This window comes from Lampris incognitus, chromosome 4, assembly GCF_029633865.1.
Source record: "Lampris incognitus isolate fLamInc1 chromosome 4, fLamInc1.hap2, whole genome shotgun sequence".
In the NCBI taxonomy this organism is placed as follows: domain Eukaryota; kingdom Metazoa; phylum Chordata; class Actinopteri; order Lampriformes; family Lampridae; genus Lampris; species Lampris incognitus.
Genome location: NC_079214.1, coordinates 1,170,783 through 1,198,671, shown reverse-complemented (window position 1 = coordinate 1,198,671; position 27,889 = coordinate 1,170,783). Strand labels below are relative to the sequence as shown.

Sequence of the window (27,889 nt, the reverse complement as noted above, 5' to 3'; positions counted from 1 at the left end):
AGCTCAGAGAGGAAATTCAGGTGTTTCTGGAAGAGGAGCGTATGCATGAAGTTGCAAGCAAGTTTAGTGATGAACAGTTTCTGATGAAACTGGCCTATCTCAGCGATATATTTGGAAAGCTGAATTAATTAAATCTTCAGCTTCAAGGCAGAGACAAGCACCTCTCTCACCTGGCAGACAAGATCAGTGCATTCACTCGAAAGCTTGAGATGTGGGGTAGGCGACTTGATCAAGTAAATACTGATTTCTTTGAGAATCTGAGTGAATTTGTTGAAACCAGTGATTCGGGAGCCACCACAGTGATTTTATGTCTTAAGGAGCACATCTCTCCCCTGAGAGGATTCTTTCCAAAATACTTCCCAAACAACAGTGCTCAGTATGACTGGCTGGCAGATCCAGTCAATGCAGCAGCACCTGCTGATTTCAGCTCTGCTGAAGAGGACCAGTTCGTGGAGATGTCATCTGACTCCACCCTGAGGCTGAGCTTTACAGCTCAGACACTGAGTGAATTCTGGCTTGGTGTGGAGAGGGAGTATCCACTCATAGGACAGAAGGATGTGGGCATTCTGCTTCTCTTCGCCACATCCTGTCTCTGTGAGATAGGCTTTTCTGCTGTTGCCTCACTTAAAGTACAGATCTAAGCTCAACATGGAGCATGACTTGAGAGTGGCGGTATCAAGCCTGCAACCCCGTTTTGAAAAGATGTGCAGTGAAAAACAGGCTCATTGCAGCACTAATGCAGTGATAAGACTTGAGCTCTCACAAACTGACTTGCTCATCGTTCTTCCCAAATATCTGCATTTGTTCTTTTTTTGCAGATTGAAATTTATTGTTATTGTCCTAGCAAAGTGGTTTTTAAATCTTATTTCGTTTTTCTGTTTTGAAAAAGCACACAGACTGATGGAGCAATCTAGTGACAAACGTCACAAAAATAGCATTGATAAAGTTGAAGTGGAACTTTAGTTATTTTCACAACAGAAATTACTGAAAGAAAAGTGAAAGGAATATTCATGATCTTGATGCTATTTAAATAAAGTTAAACTTGGTCCATTTTGTCACCATTTTGTTGGGGCGGGGGGCATGAAAATGTTTCTTCCTCCAAAGGGAGGCATGACAGAAACAGTTTGAGAACCACTGCCATAGCATGAGGCTGCCTCCACCATGCTTGATGGTAGGAATGGTGTTACCTGGGTGTTGGCTGTTTGAAGTGCACCAAATGTAGTGCTTTGCTTTCAGGCCAAAGAGCCCTACTTAAGCCTCATTAGACCACACCATCTTCCATAAGGGCTCCACTTTGTCACAAGGCTTCTAGCAAACTCCAGCAATGACATAATACTGCCTTTCACAGAACAGACTTCCTTCTAGCTGCCCTTCACGAAAGCAAGACTTTGTGTGTGTTTTTTTCGGCTGGGAATCATGGCCATGAACAATGGTAAGGAACAAACAACGAACATTAAAAACACGAACAAAAAGAACGATAAAGACGTGAAAAGTGAAGAGACGAACAGAAGGGAAAAAAAAGAACGACAAAAGGAAAACGACAACGCAAGAGGACATGGAACAAACGAGCGAACAGACAGCGAACGACAAACAGTGAAGAAGAACGCGGAGAAAGGAGAGAGAAATACGGCAAGGAGTTGACAGTGGTAGTGGAGGGAAGTGAAAGAGTTGTCATGATGGAACTATTAAAGGAGGTGAAGAAAGAGCATAAATCCACATCAAAGAAGGTCCAAGAAAGACTTGTTTTCCTGAGGAAAATGTGGACATGTAATGTCTCCTCCCAGATGATGACTCTCTTTTATACAAGTTTTACTGAAACAGTTTAATGTACTGTATTGTTGCTTGGGTTGGTAACTTGACTCTGGCCAATAAAAAAGGCTTGATAGACTCATCAAATGGGCTGGTAAGATTTCAGGGAGAAGCCAAGCCCAGCTTACTGACCTTCATAATAGGAAGGTGTTCAGAAAGGCTACTTCCCTTCTGGAGTGTCAAGGTCCCCCCCTTCGGCTAGAGTTTGAGGTGTTACCTTCAGGTCTTCGGTTGAGGATGCCCTGTACTAGCACTAAGAGATAGGAGGCTTCCTTTGTCCCCACTGCAATCCAATTATTAAATAGTAGATAGTATGCATCTGTTGTCTGCATTTAGCTTGTTTCCTTGGTCTGTATATTTGAACCCCTTTGGTTCTCCGTGCCCACTCAGGCATGAAAACGGGTCAGGGGTGAAAAAGGTGAGAAGGATACGACCCTCTAGGGGGGTCCGAGGGCATGCTCCCCCCGGAAGAAAATTTTGAACATTTTATATTTAAATGCATCAATCTGGTGCACTTTGAGAGAAAAATCAAGCATAATTACAAGACAGTATGTATATGTTCACATTATGCTATATAAGAAACGAGACTGACAACTTCTCTCATGAAATGTGCAAGAGCGCAGCTTTAATAGAGGGTACTAGTGACAGAACAAGATAGGAATACTAACAACATGTGTATGGGTGTAGTTTATATCTTCTTGGCAGAGAATGCACCGTGCGAATCCTTGTTTATTTATCTTCCGGAAGACATCTGACAGATGGAATGAGAGCTCTTGTTCTTTCACTCTTATTTTCCCTTCTAGTTTAAGCCACGACCAATTCCAGCTGCATTTGATGCCTGCATCCACTTGTTTTACAAGAAGAGCATCTTTCTCTCCTAACACACTCATTCTGGAAAAACAATGTTAACGTTAGTAGGGTTAACTTCTAGCTTAATTGATAAGTGGTGGTTGTTCACACTTGGATCTGACGTTACATGTTATACAGATATCTGTCCACTTGAAATCAGATGTGTAAATGAGTGTTTCACAAGTTCAGATAAGTAACTTAGACTATAGGCCTAACGTTACCCTAACCCACGGAGTAAAATTGAAAATTGCTTTACACACAATGTTAGGCCTACATACATAGTTGGATTTCAGATTAAAAGGTATCCGGTATTTACAGTTACAATATAGTAGGTTAATAAGTAACATGTCGCCCCTTCCACTGACTAACATTACTCAACATAATTCTGTGAATGTAGTAAAGTTACACGATGTATTTCGCTACGCTCGCATGCGCTTTAGCGTGATCCTGGAACAGCCAGGCACTAGAGAGCCCCCAGGCTTGCGCCACTCATAAATTGATGGTTACAGTCCAGTTCTTTGATATAAGCCTGTTCTGTGACACATACACGTAGGACAGTGAAATTATGATATTGTTAACGTTCGCTAACGTAGCGTTAGCTAATTTGTTAACTCAGATTCTACAATGTGAGTTAGCTAACTTAGAACACAAAAAGCTAGCTAACATTAGCTAGCTAGCGTTAACATTACCTCAGCCTCCCACCGCACCAGTTACTCAGTCCACACGTCCTGAAATGGGTTTTACAGATTTTGAGAATCAGCCAACAGTTAAAATTCATCGTGTTTCTTTTTGTGGGATAACGTTAGCTATACAACCTAGTCTGCTGCGTATACGGTGTAAGCTAACGTTAGCTAACGTTACCCTACTAACTAGCTAGCTAGCTAACAATTTTCCACAAGACACAAATCTCTCCACCTGTCTGTGTGGAATATAACTAACGTATGCGTCGATGACACGTGGATTCTTTATTAAATCTCTAGCTAGTGATAGATTACCTACCTGAAATCATGTAGGGCTAGGCTATGTCAACAGAGCTCCTGAGTAACGTTATACATCAGAAAATACTGAAATGATTGAAACGCTCACCAAATTCAGTCAGGCAGGCATCAGTCAGCTAACGTTAGTCCAAAGAGTCGTCTTCCCTCAGTCCCATGGAATGCTCAGCCCCGTGCGCTGCTCCATCAATCACTTTGGTCAGCACAAGCACTCGCACTTCACGAACCAATCGGGTAGCGGTACAAGACTGGTGATGCGAGGCCCCTCGCGCTCGCAGGGGGAATATTTTTGTCAATGAAAAAGCCGAATTCGAATTCGATAGGCCAGTTCACCATGGCTCCGCGCTCTCGTGTATAACTCCATGTCCGGTCCATACACCCCCCCCCCCCAAAATATTTTTTCATCGGATCTACACGATTCACGTATGTCACCTATTTTGGATTCAAAACGGCGAATTTCGCCGAAAGGTGAGTGATTTTCATGCCTGCCACTATGTCCTGTTGTCAATTCTGCCTTGGTGTTGTATGTTTTGTCTTTGTGTGAGTTTTACTATACTGGCTGCAAACTAATTTCCCTGTAAGGGACAATACAGACACTTTGACTTTGACTTAGAGAGGGGGTTGGCTGAAGAGTAAGAGGACAGAAGACCTTTGAAGTCGCATTAAAGGATGCGGGGGGAAATCCAAATTGATGGACAGCGTGCGAGTGAAAGGGGCGATGAGTCACACTAGAGACACCACAAACAATGACATGGTTGTGTCCTTCATCAACCTGCCTGTCAATTTGGAGGACTGAAAGATACTGGCAAAGCTGGAAGAACGGGGAATGAAGGCGTCATCGCCAATTAACCAATGCATGTGGCCTTGAACAGAAATAGCTGAAGGAACGAGATTCGTAAAAGTACGTTTCAATGACCAGGTCCCTCTCCTGCTCCATAAAATGTGAAACTCTTAGAGGTGCAGAACATTTTAGAGTTATTCATGACAGACAAGTTCGTGTGTGCAGACTCTGTGTTAAACCTGGGCACATTTTTAGTGAGTGCCCTGAGTTTATTTGCTTTAAATGTGGTAAGAGGGGACACTACGCGAGGGAGTGTGACGAGTGGAGAGTAATTGAGAGAGAAGAGGAGGAGCGGCATAGAGAAGGAGAAGGAAGCGGAGGCGAAGAGGTGGGAGCAGAGGGGAATGGTGCAAGGGAAGACGATGACAGAGAGGAAATGGTGGAGCGAGAAGGAGAGGAGGACGAGACGGCAGCGGAAGATGCACCCATGGAGTCGGAAGAAACACAGGAGTGGCTGGAAGAGTCAAAGGACAATGAAGAAGAAGAGGATGAGGCAAAAGGTGAGGGCGAGGATGAAGAGTCTGAAGAGGAAAGCGAGGATGATGAAGATGATGAGGAGTACCTGCTAGTGCAGGATGGGGAGACGGTAATGGACTACCAGGTCCGCACAGAAAAGTACCGGATGGGCCTGGCCGGCACCAATATGGGCCCTGTTGCCAAGGACAAGAAGGTGGCTCAGGTCGGCCTTGCTGTGGCTACAGATTTCTCTGAAGACCAGCAGCAGGATACTACCACAGCGTTCATGTGTGCCTCTGAGTGTGCATTTGGAGACAAACTTGAGTATGTCTGTCAGTGCATGCGTGTGTCTCAAATATTTCTCATCAGTGATGGACTATACTGCTTTTGCTTTCACATAACCTCTTTGAGTTTGGGCTGGGGGTGGGGGGCTAAACCAATACGATAGTTTACCCATCCCATGTCCCGCACACTGAGTACCAGCTACTGTCTTCTGGAGGAGCTTCAGAGTCCCTTGTTGCAGATTCAGTAGATTTAAAAATTCATTTATCCCTGTGTTAAGTCAAGTCAAGTCAAGTTTATTTATATAGCACATTTAAAACAACCACAGTTGAACCAAAGTGCTGCACAAGCTTAAAATACAATATAAAATAAGTGACACATATGAATATAAAATACATGTAAAAAGACATAATAAAATAAAGAAATTAAAATGTAAACAATAAAACACAGGAGTAAAAGTATATTTCCACAATAAAATCATGACAGTAAAGTTCATCTTGCTACAGCATGGCTGAACGCCCCAGCCAAGTCTCCCACCTTGTGGGGCAGTAAAGTTCATCTTGCTGCAGCATGGCTGAACGCCCCAGCCAAGTCTCCCACCTTGTGGGACAGTAAAGTTCATCTTGCTGCAGCATGGCTGAACGCCCCAGCCAAGTCTCCCACCTTGTGGGACAGTAAAGTTCATCTTGCTGCAGCATGGCTGAACGCCCAAGCCAAGTCTCCCACCTTGTGGGACAGTAAAGTTCATCTTGCTACAGCATGGCTGAACGCCCCAGCCAAGTCTCCCACCTTGTGGGACAGTAAAGTTCATCTTGCTGCAGCATGGCTGAACGCCCCAGCCAAGTCTCCCACCTTGTGGGACAGTAAAGTTCATCTTGCTGCAGCATGGCTGAACGCCCCAGCCAAGTCTCCCACCTTGTAGACAGTAAAGTTCATCTTGCTGCAGCATGGCTGAACGCCCCAGCCAAGTCTCCCACCTTGTGGGACAGTAAAGTTCATCTTGCTACAGCATGGCTGAATGCCCCAGCCAAGTCTCCCACCTTGTGGGACAGTAAAGTTCATCTTGCTGCAGCATGGCTGAACGCCTGAGCTAAGTCTCCCACCTTGTGGGACAGTAAAGTTCATCTTGCTGCAGCATGGCTGAACGCCCAAGCCAAGTCTCCCACCTTGTGGGACAGTAAAGTTCATCTTGCTGCAGCATGGCTGAACGCCCAAGCCAAGTCTCTCACCTTGTGGGACAGTAAAGTTAATCTTGCTGCAGCATGGCTGAACGCCCCAGCCAAGTCTCCCACCTTGTAGGACAGTAAAGTTCATCTTGCTGCGGCATGGCTGAACGCCTGAGCCAAGTCTCCCACCTTGTGGGACAGTAAAGTTCATCTTGCTACAGCATGGCTGAACGCCCCAGCCAAGTCTCCCACCTTGTGGGACAGTAAAGTTCATCTTGCTGCAGCATGGCTGAACGCCCAAGCTAAGTCTCCCACCTTGTGGGACAGTAAAGTTCATCTTGCTACAGCATGGCTGAACGCCCAAGCCAAGTCTCCCACCTTGTGGGGCAGTAAAGTTCATCTTGCTGCAGCATGGCTGAACGCCCAAGCCAAGTCTCCCACCATGTGGGACAGTAAAGTTCATCTTGCTGCAGCATGGCTGAACGCCCCAGCCAAGTCTCCCACCTTGTGGGACAGTAAAGTTCATCTTGCTACAGCATGGCTGAACGCCCAAGCCAAGTCTCCCACCTTGTGGGACAGTAAAGTTAATCTTGCTACAGAATGGTTGAACGCCCCAGCCAAGTCTCCCACCTTGTGGGACAGTAAAGTTCATCTTGCTGCAGCATGGCTGAATGCCCCAGCCAAGTCTCCCACCTTGTGGGGCAGTAAAGTTCATCTTGCTGCAGCATGGCTGAACGCCCCAGCCAAGTCTCCCACCTTGTGGGACAGTAAAGTTCATCTTGCTGCAGCATGGCTGAACGCCCAAGCTAAGTCTCCCACCTTGTGGGACAGTAAAGTTCATCTTGCTACAGCATGGCTGAACGCCCAAGCCAAGTCTCCCACCTTGTGGGGCAGTAAAGTTCATCTTGCTGCAGCATGGCTGAACGCCCAAGCCAAGTCTCCCACCATGTGGGACAGTAAAGTTCATCTTGCTGCAGCATGGCTGAACGCCCCAGCCAAGTCTCCCACCTTGTGGGACAGTAAAGTTCATCTTGCTACAGCATGGCTGAACGCCCAAGCCAAGTCTCCCACCTTGTGGGACAGTAAAGTTAATCTTGCTACAGAATGGTTGAACGCCCCAGCCAAGTCTCCCACCTTGTGGGACAGTAAAGTTCATCTTGCTGCAGCATGGCTGAATGCCCCAGCCAAGTCTCCCACCTTGTGGGGCAGTAAAGTTCATCTTGCTGCAGCATGGCTGAACGCCCCAGCCAAGTCTCCCACCTTGTGGGACAGTAAAGTTCATCTTGCTGCAGCATGGCTGAACGCCCAAGCCAAGTCTCCCACCTTGTGGGACAGTAAAGTTCATCTTGCTGCAGCATGGCTGAACGCCCAAGCCAAGTCTCCCACCTTGTGGGACAGTAAAGTTCAGCTTGCTGCAGCATTGCTGAACGCCCCAGCCAAGTCTCCCACCTTGTAGGACAGTAAAGTTCATCTTGCTGCAGCATGGCTGAACGCCTGAGCCAAGTCTCCCACCTTGTGGGACAGTAAAGTTCATCTTGCTACAGCATGGCTGAACGCCCCAGCCAAGTCTCCCACCTTGTAGGACAGTAAAGTTCATCTTGCTGCAGCATGGCTGAACGCCCCAGCCAAGTCTCCCACCTTGTGGGACAGTAAAGTTCATCTTGCTACAGCATGGCTGAACGCCCAAGCCAAGTCTCCCACCTTGTGGGACAGTAAAGTTCATCTTGCTACAGCATGGCTGAACGCCCAAGCCAAGTCTCTCACCTTGTGGGACAGTAAAGTTCATCTTGCTGCAGCATGGCTGAACGCCCCAGCCAAGTCTCCCACCTTGTGGGACAGTAAAGTTCATCTTGCTGCAGCATGGCTGAACGCCTGAGCCAAGTCTCCCACCTTGTGGGGCAGTAAAGTTCATCTTGCTGCAGCATGGCTGAACGCCCAAGCCAAGTCTCCCACCTTGTGGGGCAGTAAAGTTCATCTTGCTGCAGCATGGCTGAACGCCCAAGCCAAGTCTCCCACCTTGTGGGACAGTAAAGTTCATCTTGCTGCAGCATGGCTGAACGCCCAAGCTAAGTCTCCCACCTTGTGGGACAGTAAAGTTCATCTTGCTACAGCATGGCTGAACGCCCCAGCCAAGTCTCCCACCTTGTGGGACAGTAAAGTTAATCTTGCTACAGCATGGCTGAACGCCCCAGCCAAGTCTCCCACCTTGTGGGACAGTAAAGTTCATCTTGCTGCAGCATGGCTGAACGCCTGAGCCAAGTCTCCCATCTTGTGGGACAGTAAAGTTCATCTTGAACCTTGGGGAAAAAACAGAATATGTGAAGAACAAAAAAGCTACAAAGACCTTCAATATTTTAAAGGAAGCACATTTTACTTGAACTCTAAAAGGACTCACGGTGAATGCACTTTGGATTCCTCTGGCTTGTACATATTTGCTTTTTACTGGTTTACCGTTTTTCTGTGACAACTGTTACTATACCTCATGTAAACAAAGTAACAGTACCTCATGTAAACAAAGTTACTATACTTTATGTATACAAGTTACTGTACCTCATGTAAACAAAGTTACCATACTTCATGTAAAAAAAGTAACAGTACCTCATGTAAACAAGGTTACTATACTTCATGTATACAAGTTACTGTACCTCATGTAAACAGTTACTATACCTCATGTAAACAAAGTTACTATACCTCATGTAAACAAAGTTACTATACCTCATGTAAACAAAGTTACTGTACCTCATGTAAACAAAGTTACTGTACCGCATGTAAACAAAGTTACTATACCTCATGTAAACAAAGTTACTGTACCGCATGTAAACAAAGTTACTGTGCCTCATGTAAACAAAGTTACTATACCTCATGTAAACAAAGTTACTGTACCTCATGTAAACAAAGTTACTGTACCGCATGTAAACAAAGTTACTGTACCTCATGTAAACAAAGTTACTATACCTCATGTAAACAAAGTTACTGTACCGCATGTAAACAAAGTTACTGTGCCTCATGTAAACAAAGCTACTGTACCGCATGTAAACAAAGTTACTATACCTCATGTAAACAAAGTTACTGTACCGCATATAAACAAAGTTACTATACCTCATGTAAACAAAGTTACTATACCTCATGTAAACAAAGTTACTGTACCGCATGTAAACAAAGTTACTATACCTCATGTAAACAAAGTTACTGTACCGCATGTAAACAAAGTTACTGTACCTCATGTAAACAGTTACTATACCTCATGTAAACAAAGTTACTATACCTCATGTAAACAAAGTTACTGTACCTCATGTAAACAAAGTTACTGTACCGCATGTAAACAAAGTTACTGTGCCTCATGTAAACAAAGTTACTGTGCCTCATGTAAACAAAGTTACTGTACCGCATGTAAACAAAGTTACTGTACCGCATGTAAACAAAGTTACTATACCTCATGTAAACAAAGTTACTGTACCGCATATAAACAAAGTTACTATACCTCATGTAAACAAAGTTACTATACCTCATGTAAACAAAGTTACTGTACCGCATGTAAACAAAGTTACTATAGCTCATGTAAACAAAGTTACTATAGCTCATGTAAACAAAGTTACTGTACCGCATGTAAACAAAGTTACTATAGCTCATGTAAACAGTTACTATACCTCATGTAAACAAAGTTACTATACCTCATGTAAACAAAGTTACTGTACCTCATGTAAACAAAGTTGCTGTACCGCATGTAAACAAAGTTACTGTGCCTCATGTAAACAAAGTTACTGTACCTCATGTAAACAAAGTTACCGTGCCTCATGTAAACAAAGTTACTGTACCGCATGTAAACAAAGTTACTATACCTCATGTAAACAACGTTACTGTACCTCATGTAAACAAAGTTACTGTGCCGCATGTAAACAAAGTTACTACACCTCATGTAAACAAAGTTACTGTACTGCATGTAAACAAAGTTACTGTGCCTCGGGTAAACAACGTTACTGTACCTCATGTAAACAAAGTTACTGTACCGCCTGTAAACAAAGTTACTATACCTCATGTAAACAAAGTTACTGTACCTCATGTAAACAAAGTTACTGTACCTCATGTAAACAGTTACTATATCTCATGTAAACAAAGTTACTATACCTCATGTAAACAAAGTTACTGTACCGCATGTAAACAAAGTTACTATACCTCATGTAAACAAAGTTACTGTACCTCATGTAAACAAAGTTACTGTGCCTCATGTAAACAAAGTTACTGTGCCGCATGTAAACAAAGTTACTATACCTCATGTAAACAAAGTCACTGTGCCTCATGTAAACAAAGTTACTGTGCCGCATGTAAACAAAGTTACTATACCTCGTGTAAACAAAGTCACTGTACCTCATGTAAACATAGTTACTATACCTCATGTAAACAAAGACAGTTTTGAGGGGGGGCGGGGAAAGGAAAGCAAGACTGATGTGATCTGCCGTTTCAGCTGTGAGACCTCACAAAGTTGGAGATATTTACTGAACAATCAAGCAACTGACACAGACTTAAAATAAACAGGTGGGCGTTGTTATGAATACACTAGTTATTACACAGACTTAAAATAAACAGGCAGGCGTTGTTATGAATACACTAGTTATTACACAGACTTAAAATAAACAGGCAGGCGTTGTTATGAATACACTAGCTAATCACTCTAAAATCCTATCCTCTGCCTCTAATCCTAAGAAACACTGAAACCTTCTCCACACTTCTTCAACCCCCACCTCCTCCTCCTACTTCCTCCCTCCTCACTTATGACTTCGCTAACTTCTTTGACAAGAAGGTAAACGACGTCAGATCCTCCTTTTCTAACCACCCGGTTAGCACTCCTTGCACTAGCCCACCCTCTGCACCCTCCCTCATCTCTCCACGTCCCACCCTATCCCACCTCGCTCCCCTCTCCTCCGACAAGGTCCTCAACCTCATCACATCCAGTCGCCCCACCACATGCTGCCTTGACCCGGTCCCCTCCCCTCTTCTTCAGTCTATAGCACCTGAACTCCTTCCCTTTCTAACCCACCTCATCAACACCTCCCTCCAGGCAGGATGCTTTCCATTTGCCTTCAAGACTGCTAGAGTCGCCCCTCTTCTCAAGAAACCATCACTTAACCCCTCTGACGTCAAAAACTACAGACCGGTTTCCCTTCTATCCTTCCTATCCAAAACTCTTGAACGTGCTGTCTTTAACCAACTTTCTTTGTACCTCTACCAGAACAACCTGCTGGACCCCAACCAGTCTGGGTTCAGGGTGGGTCAGAAGACAGAGACGGCCCTCCTTGCAGTGACAGAATCACTGCACTCTGCGAGAGCAAACTCTCCCTCCTCTGTCCTGATACTCCTGGACCTGTCAGCTGCATTCGACACAGTGAACCACCAGATCCTCCTCTCTACCCTCGAGGGACTTGGTGTCACAGGCTCTGCACTCTCAATGTTTGCATCCTACCTGATGGGTCGCTCCTACCAGGTGACATGGAGGGGATCTGTGTCGGAGCAGACTGACTACAGGCATTCCACAAGGTTCGGTTCTGGGTCCTTTCCTATTCTCCCTGTACATGACATCCCTGGGTTCTGTTATTCACTCATATGACTTCTCTTACCATTGTTATGCCGATGACACTCAGCTGATCTTGTCCTTCCCTCCCTCTGACACACAAGTAGAGACACGCATTGCTGCATGCTTGACTGACATCTCGGAGTGGATGGCGACACACCACCTGAAGCTCAGTCTGGACAAGACAGAGCTGATGTTCCTCCCGGGGAAAGGTTGCCCGCACCGAGACCTGGCCATCACCATTGACAATACCGTGGTGACGCCGACTCGGACTGCGAGGAATCTCGGTGTGACCCTGGACGACCAACTGTCATTTGCTGCAAACATTGCATCGGTTGCTCACTCCTGCAGATTTCTCCTCTATAACATCAGGAGGATTCGCCCAATCCTCACCGATGAGACGGCACAGGTGCTCATCCAGGCTCTGGTCATCTCCCAGCTGGACTACGGCAACTCCCTCCTTGCTGGCGCCCTGGCATCGGCCATCAGACCTATGGAGCTTGTTCAGAAAGCTACAGCTCGTCTGGTGTTCAACCGCCCTAAGTTCTCCCACACAAGTCCCCTTCTCATGTCCCTACACTGGCTCCCAGTAGCTGCTTGTATCCAGTTTAAGACTGGTGCTAGCCTACAGGGCAGTGAAGGGAACAGCTCCTTCCTATCTCCAGACCATGGTCAAGCCCTACACTCCCACCCGACCACTTCGTTCTGCTGGCTCAGGACGCCTGGTTGCCCCATCGCTCAGAGGCCCCTGCTGCCAGTCACGGCTCTTTTCTGTCCTGGCCCCACAGTGGTGGAATGAACTCCCCACTGATGTCAAGACAGTGGAATTGCTGCCCATCTTTCGGCACAGATTGAAAACTCACCTCTTCAAGAACTACTACCCTGTTACTTGCTCTTAGCGGTTATTGTATTCACTCATTATAAAAAAAAACCCTCTTTCTTGCGCTTTTACTTTAGCACTGGTTTTGCTTTTAGATGTTTGTTTAGACAGAGGATGCACTTATGACCCCTGATGACTAGTAGTTCTGCTGATCTCCTACGTTAAATGCACTTATTGCAAGTCGCTTTGGATAAAAGCGTCAGCTAACTGACTGTAATGTAATGTATTTGCTGAATAGGAGAAGAAAAAAGAAATGGTATGGCAGGTGGTGGCGACTGAACCGCACAAGGGCCATCGATGGCGAATATGGCAGCCTCATCCTCAAAAAATAAGCATGGTGTTTAAATCATGCACTGCTTTATTTAATTTGATCACACATTCATCCATCCATCCATCATTATCCAAACCACTTATCCTGCTCTCAGGGTCGAGGGGATGCTGGAGCCTATCCCAGCAGTCATTAGGCGGCAGGCGGGGAGAGACCCTGGACAGGCCGCCAGGCTATCACAGCCCCCCCACCCCCACACCCACAGGGACAATTTAGTACGGTTGAGTCACCTGACCTTCATGTGTTGTTTGACCTATGTGTGTTTGACCCATGTGTGTTTGGCCCATGTGTGTTTGACCCGTGTGTTTGAGCTACGTGTGTTTGGCCCATGTGTGTTTGACCTACATGTGTTTGGCCTACGTGTGTTTGGTCCATGTATGTTTGACCCATGTGTGTTTGACCTACGTGTGTTTGGCCCATGTGTGTTTGACCTACGTGTGTTTGGCCTACGTGTTTGGCCTACGTGTGTTTGGCATATGTGTGTTTGACCCATGTGTGTTTGACCCGTGTGTTTGACCTACGTGTGTTTGGCCTACGTGTGTTTGGCCTACGTGTTTGGCCCAAGTGTGTTTGACCCATGTGTGTTTGACCCGTGTGTTTGACCTACGTGTGTTTGGCCTACGTGTTTGGCCTACGTGTGTTTGGCATATGTGTGTTTGACCCATGTGTGTTTGACCTACGTGTGTTTGACCTACGTGTGTTTGGCCTACGTGTGTTTTACCCATGTGTTTGACCTACGTGTGTTTGGCCTACGTGTGTTTGGCCTACGTGTGTTTGGCCTACGTGTGTTTGACCCGCGTGTGTTTGACCCGCGTGTGTTTGGCCTACGTGTGTTTGACCCGCGTGTGTTTGACCTACGTGTGTTTGGCCTACGTGTGTTTGGCCCGCGTGTGTTTGGCCTACGTGTGTTTGGCCTATGTGTGTTTGACCTACGTGTGTTTGGACTGTGGGAGGAAACCCACGCAGACACGGGGAGAACATGCAAACTCCTGGAGTTTGATTTGATTGACTGCTGGGATAGGCTCCAGCATGCCCGCCACCCTGAGAGCAGGATAAACGGTTCGGATGATGGATGAATATTTTTCATTTTTTGGTTTATTTTTATTATTTTTTAATCACGTTTCATTTAGCAACATAACTGAACTTGTAGCAGGCCTTCTGTTTAGCATCACAACCACATGCTGAGCTCTTTCTTTGTTTTAATGCTCTCTGACTTGCCATGTGCCCTGTGGAGCTGCGTGGTTCATGATTTGCTCATTTGCCTACATTTCGTTATCGGGGGTTAATATTAAGCTCGTGGTTAATATTAACAAGTTGGATTATATTTTAATTGATTAACATGGTCATCTTAACACTAATTCATATTTCCATGTCCTGCTGCAACATCAGTGCTAAGCCTAAAGATAACGATCCTGTACTTTGACCTTTAGTGCACCAGCTCTGAGCTGGGACACACAGACTACATGACGTGCACATGAACAGCAGAGATGTGCTGCAAACCTTTACTTTTCTGACGTTTTCCCAACAAATGTACTTTTAGTGACACAGTTCTTCTACCCCATCTAAAAAAACAAAACAAACAGTGACATTACCCTATTTTCTGTCGTGTATCCCTATCGGTGCTGCATGTCGGTCATACTGTATTGTGTGTAAGGGTGGGATACCTGCAGCCAACTGAGACTGAAGAGGTCACTGAGGGCCCAGACACATCAAACCGACTAGTAGCGACCAAGGCCGATTGTTGCGTCGCCTCACGTCACCTGCCGTCTGGGCCAAAAAGTAGCACTTGAACACACCGCAAGGACTACAGCCCACGGCCAACTAGCATGTACGTTCTACATTGATTCCTAAGCTGAACAGCCAATCAGAGTGCTCTCTCACCGACGGGCTCCACCGACAGGATGAAAAGCTGCTGACAGGGGTCCGACTAGTGCCAACGGTGCGGGACACACTGCAAAAACTAGGGTCATAGACGCTCACTGACAGCCCGACACTGGCCAACAGTGTCTCAGGGCCCTTCCATGACGATGAAACGTTTCTCTCAACAAACATGAACAGATTCAGCTGTCTGTGGTTTCCTTACACACATGACCGAGCAGGCATCACAACATCTGGATGAACACATTGTTCATGAGAACTCCTTCTTCAGCCCATACTGTGTCCGTCCTCCGTTCTGACCCCGTCCACTGGCAGAAACTTTGCCACAGTCTCTTCAGTATTATGCTCCTTTGTCTTCATTTTTTCATGGACTTCACAGCCAGCTAATGAACGTTACACAGTGTTTTTATACTCATAAACCACACCACTACCTAATATCTCACAAGTACACACTAGTTATGTCCCCTGGTGTGTACCTGAATATGTTTTATACTCATAAACCACACCACTACCTAATATCTCACAAGTACACCCTAGTTATGTCCCCTGGTGTGTACCTGAGTATGTTTTATACTCATAAACCACACCACTACCTAATATCTCACAAGTACACCCTAGTTATGTCCCCTGGTGTGTACCTGAGTATGTTTTATACTCATAAACCACACCACTACCTAATATCTCACAAGTACACACTAGTTATGTCCCCTGGTGTGTACCTGAATATGTTTTATACTCATAAACCACACCACTACCTAATATCTCACAAGTACACACTAGTTATGTCCCCTGGTGTGTACCTGAATATGTTTTATACTCATAAACCACACCACTACCTAATATCTCACAAGTACACCCTAGTTATGTCCCTTGGTGTGTACCTGAGTATGTTTTATACTCATAAACCACACCACTACCTAATATCTCACAAGTACACACTAGTTATGGCCCCAGGTGTGTACCTGAGTATGTTTTATACTCATAAACCACACCACTACCTAATATCTCACAAGTACACACTAGTTATGTCCCTTGGTGTGTACCTGAATATGTTTTATACTCATAAACCATACCACTACCTAATATCTTACAAGTACACACTAGTTATGTCCCCTGGTGTGTACCTGAATATGTTTTATACTCATAAACCACACCACTACCTAATATCTCACAAGTACACACTAGTTATGGCCCCTGGTGTGTACCTGAATATGTTTTATACTCATAAACCACACCACTACCTAATATCTCACAAGTACACCCTAGTTATGTCCCCTGGTGTGTACCTGAGTATGTTTTATACTCATAAACCACACCACTACCTAATATCTCACAAGTACACACTAGTTATGGCCCCTGGTGTGTACCTGAGTATGTTTTATACTCATAAACCACACCACTACCTAATATCTCACAAGTACACACTAGTTATGTCCCCTGGTGTGTACCTGAATATGTTTCATACTCATAAACCACACCACTACCTAATATCTCACAAGTACACACTAGTTATGGCCCCTGGTGTGTACCTGAGTATGTTTTATACTCATAAACCACACCACTACCTAATATCTTACAAGTACACACTAGTTATGTCCCCTGGTGTGAACCTGAATGTTGTATACTCATAAACCACACCACTACCTAATATCTCACAAGTACACCCTAGTTATGTCCCCTGGTGTGTACCTGAATATGTTTTATACCATAAACCACACCACTACCTAATATCTCACAAGTACACCCTAGTTATGTCCCCTGGTGTGTACCTGAGTATGTTTTATACTCATAAACCACACCACTACCTAATATCTCACAAGTACACCCTAGTTATGTCCCCTGGTGTGTACCTGAGTATGTTTTATACTCATAAACCACACCACTACCTAATATCTCACAAGTACACACTAGTTATGGCCCCTGGTGTGTACCTGAGTATGTTTTATACTCATAAACCACACCACTACCTAATATCTCACAAGTACACACTAGTTATGTCCCTTGGTGTGTACCTGAATATGTTTTATACTCATAAACCACACCACTACCTAATATCTTACAAGTACACACTAGTTATGTCCCCTGGTGTGTACCTGAGTATGTTTTATACTCATACACCACACCACTACCTAATATCTCACAAGTACACCCTAGTTATGTCCCCTGGTGTGTACCTGAGTATGTTTTATACTCATACACCACACCACTACCTAATATCTCACAAGTACACACTAGTTATGTCCCTTGGTGTGTACCTGAATATGTTTTATACTCATAAACCATACCACTACCTAATATCTTACAAGTACACACTAGTTATGTCCCCTGGTGTGTACCTGAATATGTTTTATACTCATAAACCACACCACTACCTAATATCTCACAAGTACACACTAGTTATGGCCCCTGGTGTGTACCTGAATATGTTTTATACTCATAAACCACACCACTACCTAATATCTCACAAGTACACCCTAGTTATGTCCCCTGGTGTGTACCTGAGTATGTTTTATACTCATAAACCACACCACTACCTAATATCTCACAAGTACACACTAGTTATGGCCCCTGGTGTGTACCTGAGTATGTTTTATACTCATAAACCACACCACTACCTAATATCTCACAAGTACACACTAGTTATGTCCCCTGGTGTGTACCTGAATATGTTTCATACTCATAAACCACACCACTACCTAATATCTCACAAGTACACACTAGTTATGGCCCCTGGTGTGTACCTGAGTATGTTTTATACTCATAAACCACACCACTACCTAATATCTTACAAGTACACACTAGTTATGTCCCCTGGTGTGAACCTGAATGTTGTATACTCATAAACCACACCACTACCTAATATCTCACAAGTACACCCTAGTTATGTCCCCTGGTGTGTACCTGAATATGTTTTATACCATAAACCACACCACTACCTAATATCTCACAAGTACACCCTAGTTATGTCCCCTGGTGTGTACCTGAGTATGTTTTATACTCATAAACCACACCACTACCTAATATCTCACAAGTACACCCTAGTTATGTCCCCTGGTGTGTACCTGAGTATGTTTTATACTCATAAACCACACCACTACCTAATATCTCACAAGTACACACTAGTTATGGCCCCTGGTGTGTACCTGAGTATGTTTTATACTCATAAACCACACCACTACCTAATATCTCACAAGTACACACTAGTTATGTCCCTTGGTGTGTACCTGAATATGTTTTATACTCATAAACCACACCACTACCTAATATCTTACAAGTACACACTAGTTATGTCCCCTGGTGTGTACCTGAGTATGTTTTATACTCATATACTACACCACTACCTAATATCTCACAAGTACACCCTAGTTATGTCCCCTGGTGTGTACCTGAGTATGTTTTATACTCATACACCACACCACTACCTAATATCTCACAAGTACACCCTAGTTATGCCCCCTGGTGTGTAGCTGAATATGTTTTATACTCATACACCACACCACTACCTAATATCTCATAAGTACACCCTAGTTATGTCCCCTGGTGTGTACCTGAGTATGTTCTATACTCATAAACCACACCACTACCTAATATCTCACAAGTACACACTAGTTATGTCCCCTGGTGTGTACCTGAGTATGTTTTATACTCATATACTACACCATCACTCACAGCATTACCTGCATCATCCTCACCTCCTTTTAACTCAGAATTACCTGCATCATGCTCACCTCCTTTTAACTCAGAATTACCTGCATCATCCTCACCTCCTTTTCACTCACAGCATTACCTGCATCATCCTCATCTCCTTTTCACTCACAGCATTACCTGCATCATCCTCATCTCCTTTTACCTCACAGCATTACCTGCATCATCCTCATCTCCTTTTAACTCAGAGCATTACCTGCATCATCCTCATCTCCTTTTACCTCACAGCATTACCTGCATCATCCTCATCTCCTTTTAACTCAGAGCATTACCTGCATCATCCTCACCTCCTTTTAACTCAGAGCATTACCTGCATCATCCTCATCTCCTTTTAACTCAGAGCATTACCTGCATCATTCTCATCTCCTTTTAACTCAGAGCATTACCTGCATCATCCTCATCTCCTTTTAACTCAGAGCATTACCTGCATCATTCTCACCTCCTTTTAACTCAGAGCATTACCTGCATCATCCTCATCTCCTTTTACCTCACAGCATTACCTGCATCATTCTCACCTCCTTTTAACTCAGAGCATTACCTGCATCATCCTCATCTCCTTTTAACTCAGAGCATTACCTGCATCATCCTCATCTCCTTTTACCTCACAGCATTACCTGCATCTGTCTCACCTCCTTTTACCTCACAGCATTACCTGCGTCATCCTCACCTCCTTTTAACTCAGAGCATTACCTGCATCATTCTCACCTCCTTTTACCTCACAGCATTACCTGCGTCATCCTCACCTCCTTTTAACTCAGAGCATTACCTGCGTCATCCTCACCTCCTTTTAACTCAGAGCATTACCTGCATCATCCTCACCTCCTTTTAACTCAGAGCATTACCTGCATCATCCTCATCTCCTTTTAACTCAGAGCATTACCTGCATCATCCTCATCTCCTTTTCACTCAGAGCATTACCTGCATCATCCTCATCTCCTTTTAACTCAGAGCATTACCTGCATCATTCTCATCTCCTTTTAACTCACAGCATTACCTGCATCATCCTCATCTCCTTTTCACTCACAGCATTACCTGCATCATCCTCACCTCCTTTTACCTCACAGCATTACCTGCATCATCCTCATCTCCTTTTCACTCACAGCATTACCTGCATCATCCTCACCTCCTTTTAACTCAGAGCATTACCTGCATCATCTTCACCTCCTTTTCACTCACAGCACTACCTGCATCATCCTCATCTGCTTTGAACACCTTGCTGATGTATGCAGCTTCTCATTCTGTGTTTCATTGTTGATTGTACGTATGTTTTTTGCTGCTTTGTTGTTTATTGTATTTGATGTAAGGTGACCTTTGTGTCATGAGAGGCACCATTAAATAAATACAATGCATTATTATTATTATTATTATTATTATTATTATTATTATTATCTTGGCTTTGGGAACATGTTGTTAGAGTTTATGGATTCACAAAGATAATATTGCTCAGGAAAACGTGTGTGAGTATCTTTTATAATCCAGAAGATAGTGATGACTGTCAGGGGGCCGAAGGCGCTGTAGATACAAGTCACTTTAGATCATTAACTACACATTCAAATGCAGCTACACAACTCCTTGTTTCTGTGCAGCCCAACTCTTTTCCCCAACTACATCCCAAAAAAAATCGCCTCCTGCAAGCTTACCTCATCAAAAATCTCCAGATAGTAGGAGTCCACACCTGGCGGGACAGTGCATTGGATCACTTTGTTCCATCGGGGATTCTTGGCTCCGTTGTGAGCAGTCGGCGTCTCGTACACTGCGTACCCAAGTCGAATCCTACAGTAGGGATCCATGCGGGTCATGCCGTAATTTTTAGCTAGCTTAGCCTTAACAAAAGTGAAAACAGAGAAAGGGTAGACTGGGTTAGCTTAGAGGAAACGGTACTTGGCAAGAAAATACTGACAAAAAGTTTGTCAGTATTTGTATTAAATAACTAAAGTTGGGCGCCATGGTGATACAATATTGACATGAAAAGCGACTGACATTGTATTTTTACAACAATTTGTATTCTCACAGTGAATGTGATCTCTGCATGTAGCCATCCTATTGTATAGGAGCAGTGGGCAGCTGCAGGACCCGGGGACCAACATCATGTCTTCTTTCCATTGCCTTGCTCAGGGGCACACAGGCAGGAGTATTAACCCTAACATGCATGTCTTTTTGATGGTGGGGGAAACCGTAGCACCCGGAGGAAACCCACCCAGACACGGGCAGAACATGTGAGACTAGATTTTGTCTGAGGTTTGGTTGTGGTGATACTGTGATACAACTTGAAGGTGCAGTAGTTAATCTGCTCTGCTCCCCACTTGCTAAGAGAAGGTTTCAGTTTGCAGCAGTTTTAAAGTACAGCTGAGCTGTAAAAAGCCACACTTCACATTTGAGGGAAAATGTGACGTTCCATGCAGCAATAACAGTTGTTTTATTTAACTTGCACGTGTTGGAAATATAATCTTATTCATCTTTATATTTTATTCAATTCATATACCTTTATTCATATTGTGTCTTTGCAAGGTTTCACCTCAGAAATGAAAACAACAAAAATTTTAAAAAATTACACAATAAAAACATTTTTCACCTACATACAATATTCTTTCTGGTTATTCAAGTTCACAATTAACAATTTCATTAGCAGGGGGGTATGGGTAAATAAACGTTACTTTACTGCAGACCCATCGCCCTATGGTCACAAACTGTTCCAACTCCTCCCTCTGGCAGGCGCTACAGAGTAGGGCCGGGTGGTACATCGACTTTTTACATTACATCGATATATTTTCAAACAAGCTCTAGGATGAGACAATACCATCTATATCGATATAGGTTAATGTTGTGTTAAAATATATGACCCGTTTCTTAACACTAAGATGTCACTCCTACCCAAAACCACTGTGGGCAGTCAACATGACCGCCAGTTTTTAAACTCCATATTGTGTCAGGATAAATACCCAACTGAGATATTAATGCATTACATATGTTAGTGTGTCTGTTAAGAAACTACTGACACCAAAATTAACATGTTAACAACTTTAATACTATTTTTAAACAATTTAAAATGGCTGCTGTCCAACGCCTGTAAATACTGCAAGGCCTCGGTGGTAGTCATGGTGCGTCTGTAACGGCGTCTGTAACCAGACATGTTGGACATCATCACAAGTCAAGTTAAAACTATTTCTCTGCGCTGAGGAACGCTAGTGTGTTTCTAGCACAGAGCAACGAACTTCACGCAGGAAATGATGCGACAATGATACTGACATGACACACACCATCATGCACACATTACGAGACGGTCATGTTGACCTCTCATGGTGGTTTTAGGTAGATCTTATCATACCTTTTTTTGTGTAATTGGTCTAAAACTAATTTTAATGCAAATATATGACATTTTAGGAGCATTCAGGGAGCGGCAGGTCTGCATCTTTTTTCCCCCACACATTATTAAACTTTGGAATGCGGTTTGCATTCTCAGAGATAGCCTATATTCAGTAAAAATAGGCCTATTTATTTTAGATAATTTTTCACGTACATGTTGATATATTGTGCAGCTGTACATTTTAAAACAGGGAAGGGAACCCTGTCTTTGCATTTGATTTTGATCTGCTGTAATAACAGTGCTTGTGACAGCTCACATGTGGCTTTGACTTACAACTGAACATTTAGCCCACTTCGTAGAAAATACCAACATATATATCGTGTACCGCTATGCAGCCTAAAAATACCGAGATATAATTTTTGGTCCATATCGCCCAGCCCTACTACAGCGCACTGTACCCCAAAACAATCAGATATAAAAACAGTTTCTTTCCACAGGCTGTCATTCAAATAAACGCTTAACACTGTCAATAATTCCAACCATGTTGTATATACTGTACTGTACATATTGTATATACTGTACTGTACATTGTACATATACTGGTACACTGTCATGTACATCTACCTCTGGCATGTATGCAAGTAAACTGCTAACATCTATTTCAGCATCTCTGATACATTCTCTGCACCATTGTACTTTATCACCTCTTATGTCACCTCACCTAGTAGGTCATCCGTCAGGACGCATCAACGTTATTTCACCTGTATAAGTCAATCCTTGTGTATATATCTGAAGATTGTTGTGTTGTTATTCCATGTTAAGTGCACTGAGAGAGCCATGAAACCAGAGTAAAATTCCATGTATGTGCAAACCCACATGGCCATAAACTTGCTTCTGATACTTACTATGGAAATCATGGCTTTAAATAATAAATCGAGTTCTCGTTCACCACTGTTGCAACAGAGGTTGAAAAAAAGGCATTTCCAGCATCTGTCAGATGAAACAAGTGATCAAAGTGATCTTGGCTGCCAGAAGAAAAAAAAATAGCGATGCTAGGTGATCCATCAATGGAAAGCAGCTGTGATTCCACAACAAAATTCATGAGCATGGCCAAGATGGATCATGGTAGCAAAATATGTATTAAAATATCACCATTTAGTAAGTTGATGCTTGAGCAAATACAAACACCAAAAATAAAAATGCTTTAAAGAGGGAGAGGTGTTTCGACAGGCTAGCTCCCCCCCCCATCTTCTGGCCGTCAAGATAACTTTGATGACCTGTTACATTTGACAAATGCTTTCTTGTCTCAGGCCCACTAGGGGTACCATCTGGAAATGTAATAGAGTTAATTTGCAGATGGGGAAACTGAGGAGGGGCTGAATTTAAGTCAAGATTTTGGCTGAACTATTAATTTTTCATGGTGCATAACCACGCATTGAGGAACAATGCAATCTATAATCCCTGTAAATGCCTTTATTTTCGACTTCTGCTGCAGCAATGAGCAAGAATTCTATTCATGATTTAAAGCCACAATTTCCCATAGTAAGTACACAGAATGCTATTACAGTGAACCTTTATGCGTTCCATTGGAGCTAGGGCCAGCCCTACTATGTACTACATGAGCGGTGAGTATGAAATGGTGATAGACTTCAGAATTTGCCAAGTCTTCATTTAAAGTGACGCTGCGTTGTCTTTACCTGTACCACGGTGATGCTGAGTCGGCCCACAGTGCCCATGGAGCTTCCATACTGCAGCTGCCGCGCTGCCTGCGCGTCCAGCTGCACTTGCTGCTGCTGGTGAGTGGGAGTAATGCGCAGGAAATCCTGAGGAAGTTCTCCAATGTACACCTGCATGCCATTCAAATTTAACAATAGACAGATCAATGTGCAACAAACAAACAAAAACTGAAAAACATAGCCACAGATATACCGTGCCGTTGGGTTCGTTCAACAGTGTTAAGAGCCACGACTCCAACCTTAAGCTGTCTTGTGACATGTCACCTTGTTACACTGGACAAAACCAGCAAAGCCACTAGCTTGTATGGATAGCATCAGCAACTTCCACTGACTCGAACTGACCTCGTGTGCAAGACTGCGTTCATCCCTAAAAACTTGCTGAGGTGTGTAAAGAAGCTGTGCGTGTGTTCGAGTCCGCATGTGCCATGACGCTGGCAGGCTAGTTACTGCATCCGGCTCACCACTGATCCAGCCAGCTTAGCCAAACCGCCCGTTAGCTTTCACGCTAGCCTTAGTTGTAGCCCTGAACTTGGTACATTTTTTTCCAAGTTAGCCAATTCTTTGCTAAATAAATCCCCGGCTAGCAAGGCTTCAAATTGGTCGAATTTTCGAATTAAGGACGTTTGTGAAATGGAAATGTGTTGTTAGTTGCCATTAACTCCCATGTTGTTCTAATACAGCTAAAGGTAATCTGGTTATTACCAGCGTTACCTGGTCACTTGGCCTAGCCGCTAGCTAGCTACCGGCTAGCTACATGGCGCTGAGCGCTAACGACAAAGCGTCGACCATTAATTAGCGCGTTTAGGCAGAACACAGCCCGCTCGCTGTCAGAGCGTACCTGTCCCCGCTGGGTGGTGACGCTGGTGGCCATGTCGCTGTCAAGAGACGTGAAAGAAGATGGACACCTGACGGAAGATGAAGACGTGTTAGCGTGTGGAGAGTCGAGCTGAATGAAAGTAAACACACAGCAGACACTGCGCCCTGCGGGACGTCATGCAGCAGGACTCAGACTTGTCCGAATCGGGAACGAATCGAATCACTTGAGCCGGTTTCCGGCTCATATGTCCATTCACGCACTGTTTACTTCCGTGTTACATATTGAAGAATTAGCTAAGCAGGGTCGGGCCTGGTTAGTACTCGGATGGGAGACCGCCCAAGCATACCAGCTGCTGTAAGCTTAAAAAAAATTTTTTTTTTGAAGAATTCTAATAAAATCCTACTAATAAGCTTAATAAAGTTTCAGTCTTTCACAATTTAACCTTATAAAATCATAATGTAGAATACCACACTGTAACACGTAAAAAAACAAAATGGAATTGGCTCAGTGTTCTCTGTAGGCTACATTCACACGAACACTACCTGATCACACAGCTGACAGATCGGGTTTAATTGCTCAGAGTTTAAACAGCAGGAAACCACAGGGTATATCAGATATTTCTGAGATCGGATGCAAGCCTCCTTCATATGTAGAATCAAATTTTGATTGATTTTCTTACCTTCGGATTTTAAGCCACTTTATTTTTCATTATATTCTAACAATGACTGTGTTTGTTGTATAACGGTTTAACCACAGTTAAGTGTGGTAGCCAATTAGATACGAGGTCAGGGGTTATACGGAAGTGTGTGTGTGTGTGTGTGGGGAGGGGGGTGATAATTTTATTTTTTTCCGAAATGATACATCATGTATAGGAGAACTGAGCACACAGTGCAAACACAATTACAAGCAAAATAAGAAGTAAACTGTTAAGTTATAAGAGACATCGCCGTGACTTGGGGTACACAAGCCTGACTTTATTTACTCCTTTGCGCCCCCTTTCTCTGGGGGATGATACCACTCCCACATCTCCCTTTCTAGAGGAACAACAACAAACTGTCGAGTAAACAAATAATTAAGATTCTAAAATGTAAAAAAACACATAATAATGCTGAGCTCAGTATCATGCAAACAGTACCCTGAATGAACATTCAACATGAGAACAGTACATCTTCTGTCTTCCCCTCTTTTTTCCTTTTTCTTTGAAACTGGAGAACAGTGTATTAAACATGGAACAATGACATACCTTTTTTCCCCCCCTAGAGTACAGGGTAGAGCACCTGTAACTCTCTCCAACTCTCTGGCCCCGTTCAAGGTGTGTGGGTTTACTATGTACTAGTAAAGTCTTCGAGGTATGTCGGGGTCACCTGGTTCTCTCAGGGTACTGTCAAGGGGGTGATTGTTGGGGAGGAGCTGCATTATCAGTCTCAGCCAGTGGGGGATCCCCATGACTGGGGTCAGTGGACGGAGGGCCGGTGTCTGAGGTCAGTTGGGGGGGCCAGTGTCTGGGTAGGCTTAAGTGAGATGACGACGGTTTCTTCTGATTGGCCCTGGACACTGACATGGAAGGACCATGGTGTGTCTGCATGCTGTTGTACCACACCCCTTTCATGAGAGTCCTGTAACCCAGACCGGGTCTCCTGGGTGCAAAGGACTGAGGGTCTTTGCATGGTGTCGGCGGTCAAAGTGTGCCTTTTGGTTGAGCTTGGACTGTCTGTCCTTTTGTACAAACTCAGACCGGTATGGCCAGCAGTGAGGGCAAAGTGGGGAGGGTCGTGCGTCGCTTCCTGCCTTGCAGAAGCTCTGCTGGGTTGAGTCCATTGGAAAGGGGAATTGACCTGTATGCCAAGAGAGATAGGTAGGGGTCTGGTGATTTCCTCAGGAGCTTCTTCGCTGTTTGAACTGCTCTCTCAGCTGCTCCATTGCTTTCGGGGAACAGCAGGCTTGAGGTTGTGTGTGTGAAACCCCAGGTGTCAGCAAACTGTCGAAAAGTCTCTAAGGCAAACTGGGGCCATTATCACTGATTACTTGGAGGGGAACTCCCAGATGAGAGAACCATGACTTCATTCGTTCTATCACTGAGCTTGATGTGGTTGAGGTCAACTTAGCGATGTCTATGAACCTTGAAAAGTAGTCAAAGACCAACAGGTAGGTCAAGGTGTTGAGATGAAAGAGGTCAGCACCTAGTTTTCTCCATGGACCCTCTGGTGTCGGACCTGGCAGTAGAGGTTCTGGGGCCTGTCTTCTGAACATGGCACAGGGGTCACATTTCTCCACTTTCGCTAGTAACTGTTTGCTGAGACCAGGCCACCATACAGATGACTTGGCTCTCTCTCTGGTTTTTGTTATGCCTTGGTGGCCTTCGTGTAGCCTGTCCAGGATGTCCTCACGCATTGAAGAGGGGATGACTAGTCTTGTCCCCTTAAGCAGTAGTCCATGAGCCACATTGATGTCACTCGATACTGCCCAGTATAGTTTCACCACATAGTCGTGTCTAACCTCCTTTGGGCATCCATTTTGACAGTATTGCTTTACCTGGCATAGAAGTGTGTCTGCCTCCTGTTCCTGTTGAAGCTGTTGAAGATGTTTCTCTGTTATGAGAAGAGTGGAGAAAACAGCGCTCACATATGCCTTGATGACCTGCTACTCTGCCTGATCGGACTGGGGAGGAGTCTGAGACACTGGCGCCCTTGATAGTGCATCCGCAGTGGCTAGGTCCTTGCCTGGTACGTGGGCAATGGAGAACTTGAAGTGCTTCAGTCTCATACGAAAGTGTTGGATTCTGGGTGAAAGTTCCTCAATCCGCTTTGAGCCAAGCAGTGTTAGCAATGACTTGTGGTCTGTGTCCACTTGAAATGTGAGCCCTATAAGGAAATCCCTAAAGCGTTCACAGGCCCTAATAGTGGCAAGGGCCTCCTTTTCAACCTGTGCATAACACCGTTATGATGCTTATGCATCAAGATCAGAGCGGGATCTTGATGCATAAGCAATGGGACGCCAGTCCACATTGTCCTTTTTCTGCAGCAAAACAGCCCCTAGGCTGTAGGATTAGGCATCCGCTGAGACTTTGGTGTCTGCTGTAGGGTCATAGAGGACTAGTCCAGGGGGAGTTATGAGTTCCCTTTTGATGTCACTGAATGCCTGACTTTGCTGGGGTCCCCAGCTCCATGCACTGTTTTTGTTCAGTAGCTCCCTGATGGGCCTGGATTTGTCAGAGAGGTGAGGGATGGATTTACCCATGTGATTGAGGTGTTTGGCTGGGGCCTTGAAGGACTTCAGC

The 27,889-nt window shown here is 44.4% G+C and overlaps 1 protein-coding gene across 2 annotated transcripts in view; it reads right to left on the bottom strand.

Moving 5' to 3' along the window:
- tollip (toll interacting protein) overlaps positions 1–24,803 on the bottom strand; it is a 30,035-nt gene extending 5,232 nt beyond the window's left edge. Inside the window, exons 1-3 of one of the 2 annotated variants that reach the window (XM_056278506.1) lie at positions 24,634–24,803; positions 23,757–23,906; positions 20,396–20,578 (exon numbers count right to left, since the gene is read on the bottom strand). In XM_056278506.1, coding sequence (XP_056134481.1) covers positions 20,396–20,578; positions 23,757–23,906; positions 24,634–24,666 — 366 coding nt within the window. In that variant the 5' untranslated portion in view covers positions 24,667–24,803. The remainder of the gene's footprint in view (positions 1–20,395; positions 20,579–23,756; positions 23,907–24,633) is intronic. The other variant, XM_056278507.1, reaches the window with a different exon arrangement.
- Between the last annotated feature and the right edge of the window lie 3,086 nt (positions 24,804–27,889).